This window comes from Pagrus major, chromosome 20 (assembly GCF_040436345.1).
Source record: "Pagrus major chromosome 20, Pma_NU_1.0".
NCBI lineage: Eukaryota > Metazoa > Chordata > Actinopteri > Spariformes > Sparidae > Pagrus > Pagrus major.
Genome location: NC_133234.1, coordinates 25227375 through 25252532, shown reverse-complemented (window position 1 = coordinate 25252532; position 25158 = coordinate 25227375). Strand labels below are relative to the sequence as shown.

General features: G+C 43.2%; 2 protein-coding genes across 3 annotated transcripts in view; both read right to left on the bottom strand.

Moving 5' to 3' along the window:
* The window catches only part of kif19 (kinesin family member 19), a 34825-nt gene extending 30046 nt beyond the window's left edge, over positions 1–4779 (bottom strand). Inside the window, exons 1-2 of the mRNA XM_073489796.1 lie at positions 4388–4779; positions 2265–2345 (exon numbers count right to left, since the gene is read on the bottom strand). Of these exons, the coding sequence (XP_073345897.1) occupies positions 2265–2345; positions 4388–4426 (120 nt within the window). The 5' untranslated portion in view covers positions 4427–4779. The remainder of the gene's footprint in view (positions 1–2264; positions 2346–4387) is intronic.
* A 1428-nt stretch (positions 4780–6207) lies between these two features.
* The window catches only part of ttyh2 (tweety family member 2), a 59442-nt gene continuing 40491 nt past the window's right edge, over positions 6208–25158 (bottom strand). Inside the window, exons 6-14 of one of the 2 annotated variants that reach the window (XM_073490364.1) lie at positions 20414–20486; positions 16471–16540; positions 16309–16364; positions 13655–13747; positions 13451–13543; positions 12917–13059; positions 10777–10962; positions 10609–10687; positions 6208–7346 (exon numbers count right to left, since the gene is read on the bottom strand). In XM_073490364.1, the coding sequence (XP_073346465.1) occupies positions 7266–7346; positions 10609–10687; positions 10777–10962; positions 12917–13059; positions 13451–13543; positions 13655–13747; positions 16309–16364; positions 16471–16540; positions 20414–20486 (874 nt within the window). In that variant the 3' untranslated portion in view covers positions 6208–7265. The remainder of the gene's footprint in view (positions 7347–10608; positions 10688–10776; positions 10963–12916; positions 13060–13450; positions 13544–13654; positions 13748–16308; positions 16365–16470; positions 16541–20413; positions 20487–25158) is intronic. The other variant, XM_073490365.1, reaches the window with a different exon arrangement.

Sequence of the window (25158 nt, the reverse complement as noted above, 5' to 3'; positions counted from 1 at the left end):
ATGAGCTCATCTCCGCAGGCTTAGTTCAGCCTCGAGTTGTCTGCTTTCTGCCAGGAAAGCTAGATCTGGGTACTCCCGCCCAGTCGGCCGAGTCAGCCACCAGCGTCCTGCTAATCTTGTCTGAGTACTACCTCTTGGCCATATGGTCATCGCCTGTCTGTCTGCCTTGATAACAAAATCATCTGTACACCGTCTCGTGTATTTGTGGAAAGGTAGCGTGTGGACGGGATTGAAGTTGTTTGTATGTGCAGTGCACCTCTGCATATATTTGTGTGTGACTTGTGTGCTGGCTGAGGCAGGAGTGACAGATACATGAAGACATTCAGTCATCCTGTCGTCTATAATCTCACAACATCTCTGTGTTGTTGTGACCTTCCTTACTATATCCGATCGACCCATGTCAGGACAGCCCATGTAAGCTTGACTCACAGGTAAACAGCAGACTCCCACAATCCCGCTGCATCAATAACAAGTGTATATTGTACAGTAAAGCTCTGCTAATCCTTTGCGGTGAATGTGCCCAAATGAACCTGATATGATCCCCATACTTCATATCTGTCAGAATGAAATTCTCTCCATAGACATAATACAGTATGAACCGTGCTATCCAGGACTGAAATCGAATGCCCTGCAGGTAAAGCTGGCACAAAAACATACTTTCTTGCTGAGGTTTGGCTGCTGGAGATGATAACAAAGCCTTGTTAGGGTGGCTGTGTCAGCGCCATATCAACCTGCCTCCTGCTATGCTCTAATCCCCTGTGCCCAAGCCTATTTTAATGATGTCATGGCAGGCAGAAGTGCTGATGTTGTCCTCAAGAGATGGCTTAATTACATTACTTCTTAGAAGACGGACAAACAAATCAAGCCTCAGTGCCACGGATTATCTGTTTCTAGGAGTGTTCTCCGGCAGTGTAACAAGCACTCACGTCCCTGCATGAACATTTCCCTCTAACACTGGTCAAGAGTGAGTCACTGCCAGTTGTTGCTATGCTGTCACGTTCCTGGTTTCGTCTTGGTTAATTAAGAAAAGATGCCCACCGCCACTATGCCCACTGCTGCCTGAATGAGCCTACACTGAGCGAGGAGGCGCCTCAGCATGTCCCCAGTCACGATGCCCATTATCATTTGCACCATGTTCATCATCATCACACACTCACCGGTTGGTACTGCTAAATGGTCTCCAAGAGGGACCGGTTCAAAAGCTAAGGCTGCTGGTAAACACGGGCTCCGTGTACTTCATGTACGACAACATTATTACATAGAGCACACAGAGGTTGTGCTGGAAGGACAGGATCATCTGAGGGGAAAAAATACCTCTTTTGTGTGACAGCGGTCTAAATCTAGGTTTTCTTTAATTGCTAGGATGAATTAATTCAAAAGTCCATGTCTCTGGTCTTACATGTGTTGTATACCTACTTTCTTCTGTACAGCACTTTGATCAATGTGTGTTGTGGTTCAATGCGCTTTATAATTAAATTAAAAAGACCAGCTAGGTCTTAAAAGCCTGTTGATTTAGTTGTATTGTCGATAATATATTCTTTGGAAGAAAAATGTGTGGGATAAAAAAAAGGCGCTATCTCTGGTTCTGCGGCTTCAATTGTGTTCTTTAATTAAATAACTGTCCATTTTGATGTGTCGGAACCAAAAATGCCCAATTATTATCTAGAAGAAAAAAAGAGTCCCAGTCTCTGTTAATTTAGTGAAACGCTAAATTAACAGAGAACTCCATTAAACGATTAACTGACAGAGAATTACAACATTACAACTGATAATAAATACGTAACAGAAATAATTACCACCAATAATTAAACTACCTGAGCCACAAATGTCAAAAGTATAAACAGCTCTGCAATTGTTGATGTCCAATTAAACCCCAGGCTTCACTATGGCGAGGCTTTCAGCCGTCTGCCTATGAAAAATTTCGAGCCTTTCCATTAGTCGTTAGAAAGGTCATCACTCGCTTTGCTTCAGGTCTGAGTCATCCAGCATTCATTTAGAAAGGAAATGTGACATTTGAGCTTTACAAACCAGTTTGTTTTTAACAAGAGCTGCTGGCTCTACCGAGGTCCCTGCAGATACCTTATCTGTGCAGGAAGAGGGCTCTGAAACGGAGACAGCAGCCCTCTCCCACAGCAGCACACGCACTGACCCCATCAATCAATCACTCACTCACGTGCATGCACACTGTATGTGCACAGAGGTAAACAGGCTGCTGACACACACACAAACACACACAGCGGTAGGGTAAAGGGTGGCCATCTCACCTGGTCGTCCACTCTGTGGGCCACGATCGTGGCCGCCTCCTCCTGCTCAGCATCGCTGAGGGGTCGGATCCTCAAAGCAACCTGCGGCACAAACACAGGGAATTTAATCAACACAGAGATATTGAATTTACTGAAATGACAGGCTAGAAAATGAATTAGAGATTGAGCACGCCTACTTTTAAAATACATTTGTTCTTATTTACAAAGAATGAGTGTCTTGAGTCTGTATGGAGTGTAATTCAGTTCACGATAATCTATTTTGACATTTGAAAAAAAAGGAAAACACTCTAGAGTAGCCCAAATTCATGGAGGTACAATTAGCATTGTGTGAGTAATCTTCTAAATGTCAAGCACAGGATAAGAGTTGTTTCCCCATTCAACCAGACAGTAAAAAACACTCACATTTTAATTTTACATGCTTGTTCTCTCTAGTTTCCACCCCTCCAGCACAAAAACATGCCAGTCAGGTAAATTGGAAACTCAAAATAGTAGCAGTGAACAGCAGAATGCCTTTTTTTAGGCCTTTAAAAACAGTGTGTGTGTTCGTGTGAGTTGGTACGGGGGTATCGATACTGCAGAAAATGAGTTTTAAAAATCTGTACTTTTGACAAAACTAATAAAGATATAGAAAACGGATGGAAGGATGAATGGCTTGGCTAACTAATTTAACCCCACATCCCGCTGTTAATCACTCCACAGCCTGATTAATGTCAACGCATTCTGCAGAAAGTAAGAAATTAGAGCGATGACATTTTCCCACAATCACCGACACTCATCTCAAATGTGAAACAGACACCTGTAGTTTCAGAGGACAAATTAGCCTTCCCTTATGAGCACTAATTTAGTGTAACACTTTACAAATACATGAATAGACTCAGATGTAGTCAATGCGCTGTTATAATTTCACTCCCTGCATGATTTCTTTCTATGAAAACATTCAGAGATCATTAGAAAAGCTTGTGGTGGGAAGAAAACAGACAGTAACAATCACAGCAGGGGTGTCTTGCACCCACAGGTATATGCGATCAATAAGAACAACAACTACAGCTGAACATAATGTTAAATATGGTACATGTTTGAGGCTTTTTCCCCCCGCTGTTTGTATATTCATGATACTCACAGTAATATTGTATTACTGTTCCACCACAGGGGTATAATAAGCTACTCTCTCTGTCAGCACCCTGTAGAAAGTGTATTAACATGCTGCACAAGAGAGAGGCCAGGCAACTGAAACAGCCACTTCAATAATTCAGACATGGGCTGCAGAACAAAGTGCAGGTAGTGGAGCGCTGGGAAATCACACATACAGAACAACACCAACTATGCATGTTGTTAGGAATATTTACGGGTATTTGGAACCGATATTCATTTGCAGTAGAAATGAAAATCTTAGTATCAAAACGTAGAATAGACAGTATCCAATTTTGAGGTACTTTACTTGAGTATTTCCTTTTTTCCCGCTACTTTAAACGTCCTATCCGACATTTATCTGATAAATTTAGTCACCAGTTACTTTGCGGATTCATGTTATTTTATAACTTTTATAAATTAACTGTGATGTGTCCAATTCCAGTTTGAATCCTGTGCAATCCAAGTCTCTGTGCATGTATATCCATCTTGGCCATACATATATATATATATATGTATATATATATATATATATATATATATATATATATATATATATATATACACTACTCAAAATCAATTAGGGATATTGGGATATGGGTGCATGTGTGCATATAATCAAGTGAAACACTAAGATATCCCTCACTAATTTTGAGTAGTGTACATGTTAGATGGGAGTTAAAATGTAGATTTTTCTTCTAAATCCAGACTAGTTGAAACACAAAATCTCCATTTCAGCTCTGAGTCCAGGTAATTTCAATTAGAAACATCTAATTATTTGCAATTACAGTCAGGGATATTGGGATTTGGGTGCATGTGTGCATATAAAAACTAACATATGTCAGAGAATAAACAACCAAGTGAAACACTAGTTGATGTGCTGCCGTCCTGTCCACCTGGATTCTTTATAAGCTGTTCTCCTGTCAGTAAAACACAACTACACGACACCTGTGGCTTCACGAGGAGAGGTGTACAGGTGTGCGGTCTGAACTCACAGTTAGCTGCTGGTCCTTGGACTCTCCCGTGTCCTTCATGGTCCCTGTCGGTCCGAGCGATGGCTGCTGAGCGTCAACAAGAGACGGGACGCTGCGGGACCATCCTCCCCGCCGTCGGTACCTGCATGCCACTCAGCTGTAACACACCTTCTGACTCACTCACTCACTCACAACAACAACAACAACAACTAACTAGCTTAACTAGCTTAACTAGCTTAACGCGCTGAGCTGTGACGGTCTTTCACTGTCTCCTCGGAGTGACAGCAGCTGCTGACTGTTACTGTACTACCGAGCCAAACACTTCACGACCTCAGTCCGTCGTCCCGTTTCCTCTGAGCCCGGTCAGAACCACGACGGATAACTGAGGAGCTCCACACACGGACCCGGCAGGTGAAGACCAGCGCCAGCCCACCTGCTGCCTCCACTTCCCGGCCTGCCCTCCGTCCTCCCCCCGCTCCCCCCTGCGGCTGCCGTTGGGTTTCCATGTGAGCGCGCGCGCGTGTTCGCGTTTCCCTGGAGATTCGCGGCACACCGGTGTTGTCGTCGCGCGATCAAGCTAGCTGCCGTTAAACAAAACTACTAGCTAACAATGCTAACTAACAACTTATCCGCTTATTATTCTTATTATATGTTAATAAAATATGACACCACGTGATAAACAGCACCTGTGGTGAGTCCGTGTTTCCTTCTCTCTCTGTATTTCTTCTTTATTATTTTAATTTGTTCGGCTCAAATGCAAACCGTCACAAATGCTAGTTAGCTGCCGGCTAGCTGCATGTTTAACATTTTTCTACCCGTATAAAGTTAAAAAATGTATGGATGTAAAAATAATTGTGTTCTTCAGCTGCCACTGACAAAACCTTTTAGTAAGACTCTGCTGACATCTGCTGGGACAAGTAGGAAAATACCTGCTCTACTTTGTGTAGCTTTGGAGAAGTCAGAACTTTAATATTTACAATATTAATGACATATTTATTTTCCCCATAATTATATAAACAAGCTGTTCTCAGAGGAAAATAAGGTGACCAGATTTCTGACATGAAAACTGGGGACATTTCCAGTTTTGTGGTCAATATGTTACTAAAATATGAATTAAAAAGGGGGCACATTCTGTTTTTCACGTACTTTGACGACTAAAAACTGTGTTATTGTAATAAACTGTGCAGCAGGCCGCAGCCTCTTAACCACTTTATGTACTGTTAGGTAGTTTAATCTACAGCAATGCATTATATTATATGAAATCATCAAATCACCGAGAAGTTATTGTAAACAAAGTCTATATAACCAAAAAAGTTATATAGCACACCTTTAAATAACTTCCAAATATATTTAAATAAACAGACACAACACAAAAACAGTATGTCAGTGTGTGTGTCAGGGACATGTTCCCAATTTTTGTTAAAAAATAAAAATAAGATAGACGACAACAAGTGTTTTTTCATATAACTACAGTCAATAATAACCAAACTACCACAATAATAACAACCAATAACCAAAATAATGCCTCGTGATTGCACAAATGTAGCCTATGTTTTTGTAGTTTTTTGGCTTCTGGAGGAAAGCTGCTAAATGTTTATTGGTTTATTGCATTTTGGTATTACATACAATACTATAGTGTGCAGTTATGGGTCTAGATTACAGTGTGTTCAGAGGGTTTGTGTCTAAAAATAATGTAGGAGCTTAAATATCCTTAAGTGTTAGTGATGATAATACACAATGTTGTCGTTTGGTCTTTTTTACAATAAAAAAATCACACTTGGCATCATTTCTGTCGCACCTAAAGGACGTGAACATCAAGAATAAAGTGAGGACACGTGGAGTTTTACTCAAAACTGATTTATTCAACTCACATTAAGACCCTGAAGTTTAAGGTCACACACAAAAATTAAGCACCACCTTCAGTGCCTGTACAATGTAACATGCGGAAATAAATGACACTTGAGAAAATAATTAATAAAACAAAAAGTGTATATATTAAATCCCTACAGAAAGTCATTGTTAGTCAATACAAACACGTACTGTTTGGATGGGTTTGAACGGGAAAAAAAATAATTACCTGAATATTCTCATTAATCACGGTTAGAGCAGCACAGCTTCAAAAGCTACGGTCGGAAAAAACTACAACTTTTTTTTTGTGTTAGCTGGATTAAAGTAGGCGGAGAATGTGAATGAATGGCCGTCGAGAAAATAAAAAAAGGAGTGATCGTATGTGACATCCCCACAAAAAAACTAGAAAAAATATATAAAAAAATGGCACATTGTTTAAAATAAAACACATCAGAATGAGTCAACAGTCTGTTATTGTACAACTTATATACAGAAGCCGTGGTCTCAAGGTCGTCTCGTCTCTCCGGGGGGAAAACAAAAAGAGTAAAGCTTCGCTCGCAGGCGTCTGTGTGTGAATGTAAATAAATTAAAAACCTCAACAGTACCTCCTGCTGTGTGCCGACCGACAGTGCTGGGTTTGTGCTTCACAAATATCAAGCATGAAGCACAATACATACAAAATAATATGTCGTGTTTACATCACCTGAATGTAAGGGTTTTTTTTTTGGGAACTTGAAACTGTCTTTTTTATGTTATTGTGACCACATTTCTACGCTTTTACTGCAACATCACAGTTATTAATCATCAGTTTCCTCTTCACACAGACGTCAGATCTTTGCCAGTACATCCTTTTTTTTTTAACAACGTATTAGTAACGTAGTATTTAGCAAGTTCCCCCCACATATGACAGAAAAATGTGATTAATCATTCATGAGTATGGTTCCTTTGTCCTGAGTCCTGGACTAACGAGATGTTACACACCGTCCTCTGTGAGCCACACACTCTTTGTCTGTGTGTGTCTGTGTGTGTGTGTGTGTAGAGAGAAAGAAGTCTATGCTTGGAAGTCGTTCCCAAACTGTCTTCTCTGTTCCTCGGTCATGGACAGATAGGTGGCCCTCATGCTGGGGGAGTACTGTGGAGGGAAAGGTAAACACAAAGACACACACGGAGAAACATTATGAGCTGATTCTGTGAGCTGCCGGCGAGGTGTCACAGGTGTGGACTGAGCCTTATCTTAAAGGTAAAACAAGAAATAAAATGTCATGGGGGTTTAAAGGAATAGTCCCTGTGTGGGATTCAAAGGTGGCTCTTTAAAGATTGAAGCTCAGCTGGCAGCTGCAGTCGGCTCGGACTCACAGAAAGTAAGAACGGGTTTCAGCGGCGACCCGGACTGTGACTTTAAATACGCTTTTGTTGCTTCCATGCTGAGCGTTAGATGAGAAGGTTGATTCTGCTGATCTAGATCAGTGGTTCCCGACATTTTTACCTAAGGTAAACTGACGACCCCTGACAGCGACATACTTTATGGATATTTCATGTTATATTCAGCGCGTAACAATAAGAGTACAGAACAACCGATAAACTGTAGAATCAATCACTGTTGAGCAATATGGTTCTTCTAAATACTGCTATCTGTCGACTTCAGACTTGAAATGGACTGCAGCCGAGAGCCCTGTTCACTCCTTTGAAAGCTGCTCGGTGGCGTTTTGAAGCCATAAAAGATCGACCTCCAGGGTATGAAAATACCTGGATCTACATAGAGACTTTCAACCACGCCAGCTAACTTGAATGGGGATAAAATGATTTAATCGTGCGGCTCTTCTAGACTTTCTAATTGTTATTGGACCTATTGGCTCCAGTTGTGACAGTGAAACGAGTCATTTCTCGGAGGTTGTGAGGCTCAAAAAAATGTATCCACCCTTTTACAGATGCTTGTTTCACAATGTAAGCTTATGGGAATAAGTCGACTAATACAAAAACTGGCTTCAAATCCTGGTGCTCTTTCTGGGGGCCTGATTGGGCTTGATTGGCCCTTTAGGACGTCTGCCAGTCCGATTCTACCCGTCTGGACTTAGTTGCTGCTGGTGAACCTTTAAGTGTTGTTACATGATCAATGTCAGAGAGGTGGACGTTGTGTTGCATCGTCACATGACTCTTGGTCGCCATTGTAATCGATTGTAGCCGCTGTGAATCCAAGCTGACTACGGTCGCCATCTCCAGCGAAGAAACTTTTCAGAGCCACCTTCGAATTCTGTCATCAAGAGAGATTTTCTGCGGAGTATTCCTTTAACCCATACCTACGAAACTGGCTCACACAATGTACAATTACCAGCAGGTCAGCCACGTCAACATTAAGACAGTAACATCCCTCCAAACCTGTCAAAACCCCGATAATATTAATTCTATAGCGCCACACAACGCCCGGTGTTTAACACCTCGTGGCAGCACAAGCTATAGAATCGAATGAACTGCATGCACAGGGAGGATAACTGTGAGGAGACCCAGGGACAAAACTACAGTACCACCCTGTGAACACCAGGGGCAGACAAACCCTCACTAACTCAAACAGACTGTCTGGAATGAAGGACAACAGGTCGTGAGTTTTTAAAGCCATGCCAAACGGGAAAAAAAACAAAACTGCACAGGAAACCAAACAGAGAGATGTGAGGTAAAAAGACAAGAGATGCAACAGAGGAAGAAGTGAGGGAGTTAATCCTGAGGAAGAGTTGAAAAGACTTACTCTGTTTCTATACTGCTGAGAGTATATCTCCAAAAGTTGATTAAAAAAAAGAGGAAATATAGAAATGAAAGATACAAACAAACAAACAAACAAACACATGACGAACGGACAAACAAAAAAAATACATAAAAGAAGCTGTTAGCTGCAGACTGCTGCACGGTGCGGTACAGTTGTAGTCATGAGGGAGAATTTAATTATACATCACTTGCTGGTATTAATTAGGAGTGAAGTCAGAAGGCAAAGTACATCGTATTATTGCGTTAGCTCAGCTTGGAACTAAAGGCCGAAGGTTAATGAGTCAATCATGACTGACAAAAGCAAAAGAAGAGGATGTTTTTTCTGCTTTATCTGCAAAAACTGGTGAAACAAACATGAAAAGTAGAAAATAAATCGCTCTTTATTGCAATTTCACGGATTTAAAGGAGACATATTATGCTTTTTCTTTTCTTTTCCTATCCTTCAGTGGGTTGTATCGTTTGTTTTGTATGTAAAAGATCTTGAAAGTGGAAAAGAAGCTCCTCTCTCCCACAGAAAACACGGCTCCTGAAACGCCTCGTCAGTAGCCTTGCCTTTAAATACTGTGACTTTGTGACATCACACTACATCACCATGTCACGCATTTGTTAAAAATGTATGCCTTGCAGCTCTTTTGGCACGTACAAATTATTTAAGCACAGCTGCTCTGTTGTTGTTAGTGGTGCTGGCTCAGGCGTGTGCGAGCTGACCAATCAGAGCAGGCACGGTGTATTTTGGTATTTTCATGATATTTTTCTGGCAATGTTGATGATCATATGTCGTCCTCCAAGTGGGGCTATAAAACCAGTTTCAAAGACACAGGAGCTACAGCAGAGACGGACAGACTGCAGCACTGGACAGTCAGAGAAACTGGTGTGTTGTCGAGTAGCAAACCAAAATAAAATGATGAACCTGAAAATGAGCATAATACGTCTCCTTTAAACCCTCTGTGCGTAGCAACGAATAATATGCAATTTATCATAAAATAAAACTATTTGGTTTGTTTTTCCTGAGCTGCTGATCTCAACACTTGTTCCTCAAAAGAAGTTTATAAAACGCTGATCTAAAGTAGATAAGATACCTGCAAAAGTTGCACGAAACTGCTGCAATCCATCACACACGAGGCTGTGCCCGATGAAAATTTAATGCAAAATGTTTCTATATTTATCTCCCTGATGTACAGCAGCAGGAGACAAGTGGTCCTGCGAGAGGCTGGATGTATTCAATGTGGAAGAAAAACCTTTAGTGTCAACTGTGAGAGAGTTTATGGCTCAGGACCCATGTCACTGCCTCCTGGGAATTTGGCCTGAAGGAAACTAAATGATGTTCAGTTCACGATTAAATATTAACTACATTACTTCTCCTCGCCTTGCTTTGGTACTGTAAGCCAGCCTCCCGAGGACTAGAAGAAGGCACAGTGTGCAGCTAAAGAGTATCTCATCAAACATCTTTAGCCAAAGTTGATTAAATCAAAGAAAAGGTTAGATATGGTTGAGCATTTGAGTGGAAGTAAAGGCGAAGGAAGTGAGCCGACTACGAGTTAAACAATCAGCAGTTATTTATATAAAAGCTATATCTGGTGCTTGAAAGGCTAAATGTGACGTCATAGGAAGGACTTGGCCTCTGGGACCCAACGCACCGACGGGGGTGGAGAGCCTCGTCCTATCAGAGGGACGTTCTCGTACCGCGGGTTTCCCCCGAACAAAGCTGTGTGGTTCCTGAGAAAAACGATAAAAGACTCGAGTCAGATGCCAGTGGAAATATGAAATCTAAAAAAATCACACTTCCTTATTTTCTGTCCACTCACATGTACTCGGACATGGGGGCGTTGGAGACGGCCTGGGCGGGCGGGTGCAGGCTGGTCTGGCTGCCCATGCTGCTGCTGTAGCTGCAGAAGCTGTGCATGTTGGTGAGGTTGGGGTTCTGGGAGGCTATCCTCCTCACCCGAGGGTTGAACGGATCCTCCTCGTCAATGTCGTCGTAATCTCGTTCCCTGGAGAAACACGAGCACAAGAAGAGACAGATGGTTTTTCAAACTGTCAGGTTAAAGGATGAAGAGACGTGAGGAGAGAGGACTGGTGGATGGGAACAAAGATGCTCCTTCCTCTCCTTGCTGAGAATTATCACATTTTTAGGTTTGCTTCAGTATAGAAGTAATGCAGTGAAAGTTTTCTCTACACTAATGGGAACATTTCAAACAGAGACTTCACAGCAGCTAATTCGGCGAACTTTTAATGGTGCCAATGAGCCGAAATGTTCATAATATAGATTAAAGGCTCAAGTTGTCGCCTACAGCTCAACTCACTGAATCCAATTATACTTCCTGTTTACATCCTCTGAAGTTCAAAACTTTAGAGTGTAATTATACCCAAAGTGGAAGTAAACAGAATAATAACAAGGCTGACAATGTCCATGAATGAAAAGTCGGTCATTATCTGCTCAACCTCGTGCAGATAGTTAAGTTTCGTAGTCCAACAAAACATTTCTGGAGCTTCACAGCAAAACAGTGTTGCAGCATTCTGCTAAACAACTGAAGTAGATGGGGACATGACTAAATTAACATTTATGGGTGAGCTGTTGCTTCAACATGAACTTTTCTTCCTGCATGAGTTTCAATAATACTAAGTTGCTTCACTGGCTGATTTAAACGTACCATTTCCGAAAGCTTGCTGCGAGGTTTTAGCTTCATTTCCTGTCTTTCCGGGAGATTAGTGTTTCTTTAGTGCTGCATTAATATCAGTTTACAGATACTTGAAACTTTCAAGGCACACATGATCCATCAAAGCCGCCACTTCAACACCTTTTGACAAACACCCTCTTGTGTTATCGGTGCATGTTAATACAGCTGTGAGCAGGAACTCTTCCCTCACAGCGTTTTTTTTCTCTGAGATTCAGATGTCAGCTGCTGATAAGCATTCACAGGCTGTACTGTCAGGAAATCAAACCCAGAAAACAGATGAAGGAAAAAAGACAATGTGAATTTGGTTTCCTGCATTATAAAAAAAGGCTGCTTCGTTGTTGTCTACGTCTCGATGAGCAGCTTTTACTAAACAGCCCTGCTGACGCCTGCGTACATAATGATAAAGTCACTGACAGGGACGTACAAGTGATAAATGGGTCATCGTGAAGGATCACCTGTCTCAGGCCAGTTCACATTCTCTGCATGTTATTTTTCAATGTTCACTGAAATAGCTTAAAAATCAATTCAAGGACAGGAAATTAAAGGATAAGTGCACCCATTATCTGCTCAGCTCCACGCTGATGGAAAAGTCAGGTGAAGTTTCGTAGTCAACAAAACATTTCTGGTTGTTGCAGCATTCTGCTAAACAACTGATCTTACAGCTCGTCCAAGTCTCCAGAAGCTTTGAGATCCCAAATTGATTTGAAAAGACTTTATTTACACCTCCTATGAGCCGAAATCTTTACTGTAGCTGCTAAAAGCGTTGTGCACGAGGTCGCTTCGAGGGTGTAAATAACGTTTTTTCACATCAATTCAGGATCTTGGGGCTTCTAGAGACTTTGATTACACCGGACAAGCTGTGTGGAGCCAATTTATATTTTATTTTCAGTTGTTTAGGAGAATCTTGCAATGCTGCTTTCCTCTGAAGCTCCAGAAATGTTTTGCGGACGACGAAACTTGACTGAATTTTCATTTTTGCGTTTATCCTTAAATCTGCGACTATGTATGCACTGATGATAGACGAGTAAACGTGCAAAAATTTGCCTTCTAGTCCTTGTTTAAAGATGGTATTCTGAAGCACTCAAGAGTGAATTTGTATTGGTAAAAAAACATCTGGCTGCTTGTGCAATTGTGAAAAATATTCACGCACACACACACACACACATGCTCTGGTTGGCTCATACAGTGCGTGGAGCTGCATAGAGTCGGCTGCAGGAGGAGGAAATGAGGGCGCTCAGGCAGGCAGACACGCAGAGAACGAACTGACCTGCAGGCAATTTGTCTCCATGCCCTGGGAATGGCACACAGCATGACAGTGAAGGCACAGGCTGCCAGGCTGGAGAAGAGGCAGAGGTAGAGCACGCCCTCCACGCCGTCGTAGCACACCCCCACCATCGCGTCCAGGTAGTCCTAAAGAGGTCAGACACATAATGAAAACACGAGATGCTGGTACAGGCCGACTCCTGCTGTTACGTCTGACTTGGTTAAAAAAAAAAAAAAGCACTTAGGGCGCTGGAGTGTGTCGTCTCCACACTTCGCTTCAAGTTCAACATTTTTCATACAAACTGCACCGCAGTCGTGAGAAGCACTGTGCAGCAAACTCACATATGCATTTATATGAAAACAGAAAAAGTGGATCTCATTAAATTTCAGATCCTTCTTGTTGTGCCTCGCTCTGCTCCGCTCCGCTCTCTTCCCCCAGTTCCACTTTCAGTTCGATGCTGAAGTCCTGCGTGGCCACTTACTCTCCTGTTGACCTAGTTGTGCTGCTGTGATGCCAATTAGGAGGAAGAGAACAAACCTTGTTGAGCCCCCTGCAGTCCAGCAGGGCGGTCAGCTGGTGCAGACTGGCCTCTGAGGAATTGAGCACATGCTGGATGCCCAGTAGGTCTCTCTGTGGAGAGGTCAATGTACAGTATCACTGAAAAATCCCTCCTAATGCTGCTCCACAAGTAATTTGACTCCATTATGCTCTAGGATAGCGGTGTTTGGTTGTTCGTGATACCTCGGCCGTGGGGAACAGAGGCACGGCAAACTGCAGCAGACCCTGGATCTGGATCTGCATGGTGGTCAGGGACCTCTGGAAGATGGTCAGAGGCTGCAGACAAGAGAGAGCAGAGAGCATTCAAATGAAGAGTTAACACTGATCTGCATGGAAACAGAGCCAGCAGAGAAAGTAAAGCCTTTCAAGGGCGTTTAACGGAGATATTGTCAAATGACATAATGAGCGTGCATCCTCTGAAAGAATAAGCCGACTTCATGTCCTTCTGACTGAAAACACATGAAAGCACAACAGCTCACATAACAGATCTTATTTTCTGTCACTTCATTTGTTGGTTGTTTAATTACAGAAAAAAAATATATCAGTGAAAAATCTAAAAATAGTATCAAAGTATAAGTTTCCAGGAAAATGTAAACGTTTTGACACTTCAGCTCATAAATGTCATTTTTTTAACTCTCAACAAAGATGAGATGGAGGACAGATGTCTCACTCCTGAGCTACTTCCATCATCAGCTGTGTTTAATTCTTCTTTACCACTCGCCTGATCAGGAAAGTGAGTTACTATATTTACTAGTCGGACATGCAGCGTTACAGTTCCTTAAAATGTAACATGTTTTCTTTTAATTGGGCTACAAAGTCCACATCATTACCACATCCTGGCTTTGCAGGACACTGAACTGATATAAAAGATGCTATATTATCACATCACATGTACTTGGGAGTCTGTGTAGGTTTGTCTTCTCGCCAGCAGGGGGCAAAATAAGCCTCCACATTCAGTTTAATCACATCCTCCCTGAGAGACAGCACCTTCTGCCTCATGCCTTTTTTTTAAGCGTAGCCGTAAGTGAATTAATCTGCCACATCTCCAGAGTAAAAATGATATCTTCACAGTCAGGAGCAGCCTGGACACCACCCCTGTCCTGTGGCACAGTGTTAAATTGAAACAGGATATGGTCAATTACCTTCCATCTATAAATGTAATTGCTTTCCTTTGATCTGACTTTTTATTTTTTTCTCTTCTGGATCTGCATGAGTGTCCGCGGTCAACCTGCTCTCTGCTGCACGAAAATCCAAACGGCCTGATCGGATCTGGCTTTTTTTTTTTATTTGAGCTTGGCTGAGCTCGTTCTTCTGAGCCAAATAAAGTAGGACAGAGAAAGTGGATGGAGGAAGGAAGTCGGTAAAAAGAAAAAAAATGAGAAGAAGAAGATGACGGTGATAAGAATAGAAAAAGAGCTGCGGTGATGCCCAGAGCGATGAAATCCAAGGGCACGGAGGGTGGAAGTACAGGGCAGCCTGAGAATACGCCAGGGAGGAGACATGAGAGCTTGTATGTTTGCCAATCAGTGTGAACTCCTGTATCTGCCGGCGTGCTCGTGAACTTTGCAGATCTGAGCTGAGATCTAATAAGATCTGAGCTCCGCTGGGCCCGAGCTGGCAGAAATTGACTTCACCGCTGACATCAGTGAAGTCAGCGATGTGACCCGAAGTCTCTCCACTCTCTGAGGAGTCACCTCACGCAACCTCGGCAGGGAGAGAGGGGACGAGGAGGAAGATTCAATTCTTTATATCGCTTGTGTCTTGGCAGCTTTGTGCCATTCCTGCATGTTTTGGCTTGTTTGCTTGATGAATGCCAGAGAATAAAGAAATAAAGTAGAAGAGGAGGAATGAAAGATAGTGCTCTACCAGGCTCACGAGGTGAAGTCAGGATGTAAATCAGACAGACGAGGCTGAACAAGGGAGAAACAGTGTGAGAGAGATGAGGCTTGAAGGGCGAAGACGTGAACTCCCCCATCGAGCTCTGAGTTACTGAGTCTCGGGTCCAAAGACGTCTGAACATTTAGTTTAAAGTGAACAAAACTCTCATTATTTCAAGTTACGTAAAACCATTTTTCCATCAGCGTTCAAATCACTATAATTTAACTGCTCCACATTCAAATACAGTCATTACGAACAGGATTTTGCATTTTTTGAAACTATTTTCTGTCATCACTCTGCCAGGACTAAAAATTCTGGTGTAGGAACTCAGTCTCTTTACTGGGCCTGGTACTGAACGAGATATCTACAGCATCAAGGATTAAATCTGGCATTTAGTAAATGGTGTCTTCAATCAGAAAAGTTCTGATTTAAATCTGGAAACGTTTCAAACATTTTAATTGGGAAAACCTTTTGAAGTCACACTGATGTGTTGAGCAGTTGAGCGGGTCAGAACACGTGTGTCTTCCCTTAAAGTAAGACATCGTACATACTCAGACACAAATAACCATCCCTCGTCCTTTGTTTTTTATCTGACGGAGGGACAGCTCAGAGATTACTCTCAAACTTTCGGGATTAAAAAGTGGGTTTATCTTCACTCCTGTTTATCGGCCTGACTGCAGCAGCGACCCGACCCGACCTCCGTTTCCGGCGGTTTATGTTCTGTAATGTCGACTGCTGACTGGAGCTGGAGGGGAAATGTACCTTACCTCGTGAACGTATAGACAGGAGAGGGAAGACGACGGCGAGCTCCTGCAGACGTCTACAAAATGTTCAGTTTCCTATTAGTTTTCCTATTAGAAACGTGTTTTATAACTCCGCTACCGGTTAAAGTAATATATTACACGTTACTTTTGTAGCGGGTTACACCACACACCTCACAACAGTCAACAGTTTCCTACCTGCTGGAAGGGGTTGGTGAGAGTCTGGTTGCAGTAAAGGTAGTAATGAACAATATCTGTGGGAGGAAGAAGCTGATTAAAAGCACGTCACAGCTTGCTGCTCTTGTAACTATAACTCCATTTAATGCAGAATTATTCATATTCATCCACACTGAAGCTCACCAGCACCGATGATCCCCTTCGTCTGGCTCAGGAGGTATTTGTCAGGGGACACACAGAAGTCACTCGTGCCCTGAAACAAAAGCAGGAGACAATGTGAGAGCGGTGAACAGGAAACAGAGGCTGAACCTGCAGCTTATAGTCCGTTAACACGCTGAAAATCTTTTTGTCGCAGCTTATCACCTCATCACTTTGTCACACAATAGGGGAAAATGAAGAGGACAGCCCTTCCCTCATAATCCTCTTTAACATGTCTAGACAGGAAGACTTCTTCCATCCTGTCACTCACTGCTCAGCGCTAACAAGAAACCTGCCTCGACAGAAATAACAGAAGTGAGGAGCCGGTGGTCTCCTCTGAACTGTGCCGCCTGAATGTTAAACGTCCCCCGAGCTCAGAACAAACACACGGCGTGTAGCTTCACCTCCTCTGGGGCGGCGGCTAATGAGCCCAGATGAGATAAAGCAAGCCGAGTTTCTCCCGGCGGACCCAGAGTGAGCTTGTTAGGGACGAGGGACGGCGAGGAGCTCTGCAGTTCAGGAGGAAGTTTGTTAGAGTTCCTGAAGGGAACAATGACTGTGTGAGGTCTGATTACTGCCGTCTGTAATCAAGAGTTCTGCGAAAGGGCTGCATTCATTATGTATTCAGTTATTGTGAGGTGAGGCGCTGACACACACACATACACACATCGGCAGACAGTCAAGCATCTGACGTACACACCTGTCAGACCTGTGAGACTGTAGAAAGACAAACACTGTCTGCACACTAACACACCAGCACCAGCATGCAGGATGTGTCTGACATCATTAGAGCGCAGCAACAAAACTCTGGCTCTCATTTAAAGTGGGACACCGTCTGGCTGCAGCTGGAGCCTCCGTCAGGCCGGTGACGGAGAGCGAAGGAAGCAATTCAGTGATTTTTCAAACACTCTCGGGTGGCGGCGGTGCGTTTGAGCTCTGTGACGGACAGCTAAGTGGCCACCGCTCACACACAAGGTCCCCACAGGTGAACCATTTCCCCCTCAACAGAGCAGAACCATTAAACCTAGTTGATGTGGAGAGCTGCCCACAGCCGGGGGTTCATTTCAGTTTTTAGCCCTGCAGTGGACGGATGACCTGTTTGCTACAGTCTGCAGCCACTGAAAGTCCCCGAAAAAAGAAAATAAATGAACGGTGTTTGAACATCGAGTAGAGAGTGAGTTAAAACCATTACTGAGAAAAAATACAAGTCATAAAACATTTTGTGCTCGGACTGAAGAGAAATCTGTCAAAAAAATCCAGAACATCAGATCACATTTATGTTTCCTTCCACAGAACATTTTAGAGTTTGTCTGACAGCCCAGTAGTTCAGTTGTTAAGTCCATAAAATGTCAAAATTTCCCAGAAAATGAAAATTGCTTCATAAATGACGGAGAAAACCATCAAATCTTTACATTTAAGAAGCTGGAAGCAGCAAATGTTTGATGTCTTTGCTAAAAAACATGAATGAAATGTGAAAAATTAAAGTTTTATTTCATTTTGACTGATCAACGAATCGATTATCGACTATAAGTTTCTGCTCTACCAACTAGAAACTACACACACTCCTGTAACACTACTTTTTCCCAACTGCAAACAATTACACAACACACACACATTTATTCACACATATAAAGGATGTTTGAAGGAGCCAGTGAAGACTGTAAATTGGACTTCATGCTGGAGCAACAGCTGCCCACTCTTTGTAAGCCGCGGTGCTGTTTGTAAGCCGCGGTGCTGTTTGTTCTGTAGCAGATAAAAAGGCGGCGAGGACATGAAGCGAACGGTCCAGTCAGGGTCAGCCTCAGCCGAACATCACGTGCTTGGACAGGTTACATAACGGGCCACTGAGAGGAGGAATGATTCCTGTGAAGCCACATGATTCATCGAGCTCATCCAGACTGAAACAAACTCGGTGTGGTCAACAAACAGGACAAAGTATTTAGGAAAATAACGATGGCTGCAGATATTCACGCTCCCCTGAACACGGATCATTACATTTTATTTCCCCGACCTTCTATGAAGTTTGCAACTCACACCAAAACAATCCAGATGCATGAATAGAAATTAAGATAAGAGTGAAAATACGTATTTTTCATTTTGGGGTGAGCTGTAGGGTGTTGGGTGATATGTAAACGTTTTCCAACAGGCCACCATCAGCCCATCAATCGCCGATTGCTGATATATTCGTACAGGTTTGCTCCAGCACTGCATGCATTTTCATTGAATGCAATTATGGAGGAGCTAGCTGCAAAAAAAGAAGACAAATCACCAGTTTGGGAGGACGCTAACACTACAAGACACCATCCTGCTGAGTACGCTTCAACACTGAGAGACGCTCCTCAGTGCACAGGGACGAGGAGGATTTGTGCCAAACAAATATGGAAACGTAATCCTGCACGTCTCATTTTCCTAACAGTTTTTAAATTTATTCCCGGCATGTCTTTGCGCTGGTCAGTTTCTGCTCCTCCTCGACTCGTTTCTAATCACAGTAAGAAAACCACAGACTTTGCCCGTTCCTATGTTTGGCGCTGACAGGTTAATCATTTATTGAGTGAAATTTTCAAGGAGGCGCTCCATTAATTTAGCAAAGTAAAAGGTCAGCTCCAACAAACCAACCGGCGCTGGGTTGAGCCTATCGCCGATAGTCAGCTGTCCCTTTAAAGGCCCACTATTAGCCCACTGTTCATCCAGTTTCCTTGCCTGTAGAAGGATCTTTACACCCACAATCCACCTGCACACAACATATTACATGTCCCAGTGTATTAGACTAACTGAACTGTAAATCATCAGTTTTTTGTTGAAACATTCAGCACTGTGTGCTCTGATTGAACATCGCATGCTTCTCCTGTGTGTCAGAGCGTCGGTATCACAAAGAATCCACAGATGGAGACCACAGAGAGCGCAGAGCTGTGAAGGAGACACGAAGCCGGTGGATGAAAAAGGAAGATGAAACCGGCGACTAATGCGTTGTAACTGATCGCGCCTCCTGCTGCTTTTTTTCCACCCGACGCTCATTATCTCCAACTTAAATTCACACATGCTAACAATCCTGCGCAGCCTCGAGTCAAAACACAACAACAAACCTGAGAAAAGTAGCACACAGGCCCGAGGCACGTGAGTCAAAACACCGCCGCTCATCCATCTGATCTTCACTTTTTTTTTTAAACCCATCTCTCTGTTGTCACACTCTAATTCTCGCCCTCTGGGTCATTTAAACATTTTTGTGTGCGAGCAAAACACTGTAATTATTCACCGATTCAGCATGATAGGTTTTAAAAGCTGCAATTGGATTCCTGGTGTCATAATCCTTGACTTTGAATCAAAGGTATTCAGGCTCGTATAATGACGCTGAAGGTGTAAATTTGGGATTGTGTTTCTCTTTCGTCGGCCTATTTTCGGTGGCGTTTGATGGCTGAGATCAGAAACGCGACAGAAAGACAAACCGAGTGAGAATGAGCTTTTTTAGATGACACCGCAGCGCTCGTGCACATTTTACTGAGAGTAATTTAAATTTAGGATGAAATTTAATTAAAGCAGATAGACCCTTGATTAGCAGCCATGCAGCTGATACGTACAGTAATGTTGATGAGAGGATGCAAATGCAACAAATTGCAGCTCAATCCTAAATTAACATCCACGTGTCTCTGAGACTGACTGTCGTTTCCCTTCCTTTTGTATTAACCACCTACAGATTTCATACAAATGCAGATATATGAACATAAGCACAAATGCAGTGTTGTATAATCAGCTCTTCCCCCCTCACGCGCCGAAAGACATTTTTCAAGTGCAGCGCGCGTGTAGTTAAAGCAATTTATCACCACTGTCAGGCGTGACAGGAATTGATTACAGGCCAGTTTACACAAGTTTATATTGGGGGGTAAAGCAGCCGGCGAGGGAAGGCCGGAGGGGGGAAAGCGAAGCAGCTCACCACAGCGGTGGCCAGGTCGGCTCCCAGAGACGTCCAGCTCAGGACCAGCGTCAGCACTCCGAACACCATCATCCTGCAGGGACACAACACAAAGCAACAGCGAGGTCACAGAGCAGTAATCATCGAGTCCAACGCAGATTAACTGAAGCCTCAGCGACCAGGATGTGAAGCCAAATAAACTAAAGCCTGTTGAAGCAAAATCTTTAATGATCGTTTGCACAAAATACCAGTTTTCTACATAATGTTGGTGATTTTTGGGTGAAGATTTGACCGACACATCATCACCTGAAGTTGTGTTTGTGTCCGACACTCACCGACACAGTCAGCCATTAAATGCTCCACTTTGTTCACTGGCTAGGTGCTAACGTGCTAATCTGGCAACTGGTGCTGAGCAGGTTGAAAAATAAACAACACAATAAAAATAGAAGAAGACACACACACGGTAAAATACCATCAAATCATGAAAACATTTTAAATACTAGAATTTAAAACAGTTATATGTAAATTAAATGTTATATTGTCAGTGTGAACATCAGTTCCTATAACTTCCTTTTCAAAACTTGGTGCCTACATTACCCACAATGCAACAATGCAAATACAACACTGAGTGACATCACTGAAGAGGAATTTATGAGATGACATGCAGCTTCCTCTGGAGCCACAAAAGGCTTCATACTACTTGTTTCACATAAGCAGTAGGTCTCCCAGAGACCTGTAAACACACTTTAATGTGTAAAAACTGGCGGAGTTTCCCTTTAAGCATCGTCTACTGCCAAAAAAAGACGGTAATTAGAGCCGTGAGAGTGAACTGAAGCAGTAAACTGCAAGCTAATAGACGCTTTAAAGCTCCACAGAGCATTTGGGTGTCACATACAAACACTCATGTGATCCAGTTTTGATATGAAACTCATTATTATAGTTGTTTTTTTTATGTGTGTCGTCTTTTTAAACGTGCAGGACACAACCTGTAACAGAGACAAATGTTAGCAGTTAACAGTCTCTGCTTTTGAGAGGAAACGAGGTGAGCCCCGAGGACCGGGAGCGGATGATCTCATTGGCCTGTCATCTACATAAAGAGTCAGAGGTCATGTTTGTTTCTGTGGGAGTCGATCCTGCAGTTTTTAATGTACAGCTGCAGCTTTATGAACCGAGGAACATCATCGGAGCACGTGCGCTCAGCTGGCCTACATTCGATTACAGCCCCCTGGGTGGATGGCTGCTGCCTGCACCCACGGGGACATAAAACATGTTGTTTTACAGTGGGGTCCCTCCCCGATGATCTCACGTCATCGCTGTCTGTCTGCGTGTACATACAGTAAGACGGAAGATCAATACGCATTAATAGACGAACACCGGTCCCGTCAGAGATCAGCTCTCGTCAGCTGGAATAATCTCCAGAAAATCCAATCAGCTCCGTTGTGGCGCTTTCCTGATATTTCACTTACAGCGTGTCACTTTTGTTTAAACATAACTTGGATATGCACGTCCATCTTTTCCCACTCTCCAGCTCCCTTTGCTAATCCGATTCAAGAAGATACTAAACCCCCGAACACTCAACTCACAAGCCGCTACTTGACAGTACTCAGTCTTCCTTTATCTTTATTTCCCCAGTTGTTTACTCTCTCTCATTCCCCTCACCCCTTTCTCTCCTATCTTTTCTCCGCCTCCCTCTTTATCAGTTTTTCGTTCTTGTCGTCCGTCTCCTTCCTCCACTCAGATACAGAGTCCTGACAAGCCCTGACACTGAGCGAGGAGACAGAAAAGCAAGGCCTCACTGACTCCTTATCTTGATTTAGAGATGGAAAGCAAAACTTGCTCTTCCATCTTACTGGTTTTAACGTGGTTTACTACAGAAATGTCTGAATGTATCTGTGTATTGTTACGTGGAAAGTTAGTCAGGGTCTTTTCTGAGAACAAGTACGCTGAATGTTTCTGTGATTTACGGAGAAACCTGGAATTTTTATTGGAAAAGTTGGAGGGTGCCAAATACCAACATTACATAATGTAGCTTTAACTAATTTTGTGTTTCTATCACTTGTATGTTTGCATGCATCTGTGCACACACATATAAAAGTCTACGGTGCCCAAAAACAAATCTGACGGATCACAAGATGATCAAAGAGATAAGGAAGAAATCTGTGCAACAAAAGTCTGTTTATTCTGGTTTTTCTCTTTCTTATTCTCTTTATGTTTGTTTCTCGTCAAATACTGAATAAAGTTCATCTCATTAGGCTTCAAAATTCTTCCAAAGAAAACAAACTGAGCAGGAAAAATCCCTCCTCGGTTCGACTGGTCACAGCTTATGTCCACACCGAGGCTGCGACGAGAGGCACCAGCACACACGGCTTTGTTCGAAAAGGTCACGAGCCAAAAAGGCTGGGAACCATCGGGCTTGTGTGTCTGCCGGGGCAAGTTTGTTGTGATACTGGCCTGCATGAGCTTCTTTTAACTATGACTCTGGATGACCGGGGCAAACGGAGGAGAAATGCCCTCTCTCGTCCAAGCCAACCAAAGACCGTGTTCAGTTTCGTGCTCTGGTACACAGCAGGGGTTCACTGAGCTACACGGCAGAGCAGGAAATCGAGTGTAAACTTGATGCAAAGTACATCAAGTGAAAGAGTCACAGAGGCCAGTGAGCAGGGCGAACGCACCCGCGAAGGACGAGGTCGAGTCACTCTGAATTAAATCAGGGAGGAGCGGAAATCTCTTGCCGTAATCTGCGGTTATATCCGCTCTAAACAAAATGTTAGGGAAGTGATAGCTCAATACGACAACATACAAACCGCACTTATAACGTATGTGTCAATTGAAAATGATTAAAAATGAAAGTGATGAGATCCTCGGAGCAGAAACTGCAGGAGACATGAGAACGAGCTGCCGACGCCAAATTAGCCTGTCACAATAATAACACTGTAATCTCAGGTTCTTATTTTAGGCATCACAGGGAGAACTGAGGACAAACACAACACACATCATGTGTTTATGTGTCTGGAACAAATCAGCAACAACTTCCTGACAGACTGTGACTTTGAGCTTTTCTTACCTATCAGGACAAACACTATCACGAGACACGTGGACTCTCTCAGCAGCAGAACCAGTCGTCGTTTGTGCACTGGCCCAAAACAAAAAGACTAAATGTACCGATCAGCCACGACCTTTAAACCACCGACTTCACATTGTGCAGCCAGAACAGCTGACAGATCTGACCTGTCGGGCCACGGTCATAAGACTTCTGGGTTTGATCCTTTGGGTCCCGCATGTTGATGTCCGTGGACCGGACTTGTTCTAGCGCGTCCCACAGATGCTCGGTTGGATTGGGATCTGGGGAATTTGGCGGCCAGGTCGACGCCTGACCTTGTTGTGTTTCTCCAGCCATTCCTGAGTAGTTTTTGTCAGGTCGCATTGTCCTGCTGGCTCGGGGGCGCCGTCGTCACGAGGGGGTGCACTTGGTCCACAGCGGTGTTTGGATGGGTTGTGTGTTTGTCAAGGACCGGAGGTTTCCAAGCAGAACGTTGCATCAAAGCAAGAAGATCAATGTTTCTCACATCACCTGTCAGTGGTTTTAATGCTGTGGCTGATCGGTGTACTCGGGGAGTTATCACATCCTTGTAATATCTATGAGTGTTGTGCAATAGCTGCATTTTTAATAAATCATCAAACAGCCGGCATCTCATCTGGAGCTTTTTCAAATAAACAATCTGCAGTGACCTTATTTGCAGCTTTTCAACTTACTTCTCCGGCTGACTGGATGAATGTTGAGCAGCTGTGTCATCTCCACACTTTCTGTGTTGGAAGGTTAATTTCTATTGTGTATATGCAGAACTTCAACGGGCCTGGTGCACTTCAGTGTGGCCATGAATACATACACACACATACACATACTTTGGACTAGGTTGAGACCTTCTTTGAGACCGGGGTTCTCATCCTGAGCCCGATGAGGTTTAGGGCAACAAACCCACTTTAGTTAAGGCTCGGGAAGATCGGTTATATGTCAATAAAGCAAACATGTCCTTTGCGGCCGAGTACACAGGCGTTGAACCAATCAGTGTCCTCTGAGGAACTACTGGCAGCTGGAGACAGAAGCTTCGGTCAGAGAAAACAGGCACAGCTGCATCATCTGTCCATTGTTCTGTTAGCAGGTAGTCCTGCCTTCACTGTGGTTTGTATATTCCTGTCTCATTTTAGAAAATTGAAATGTCCTTCAATACAGCGCGTTGAGACCAATTTGCAGGTCACAGAAGAGACGAGGAGGCACAAAACAAAGAAGTGAGAGGAGCACATGGATGCTGCTATAGAGAGTAGATTTCGTTGTTACAGGAGAGTGAACTGAAGCGACGGTTTTTCTTGATAGAAAAGATATTTTCTCTTATCTCCTGACTGACTGGCTCTGCTGGAAGCGCTCTGATGGCGATAGACAGATGGTTCGTCCAATCACCTGCCAAGTACTTTTTGAAAGTGCCTGCCCTTGTGGCGCAGCTCAAAACTGATAATCAGCATTATATAAATCTCTATGTCTAGACTCCTCTTGACCTTTAATCAGTTCATTCATCTGTATTCAAGCTGTAAGAGCCTTCTTGCATTAATCTCCGTACTTCTGTTTGATCCACAATCTCAACTATACAGGTGGGAAACTAGTTGCTGAAGTCAGCTGCCGTTTTCTCGGCTTATTAATCAATTTATTCTTGTTCTTCCTGCAGGCGGTTAATACATATTTATTCTTCTTCCTTACAAAAGTTGTGATTTTG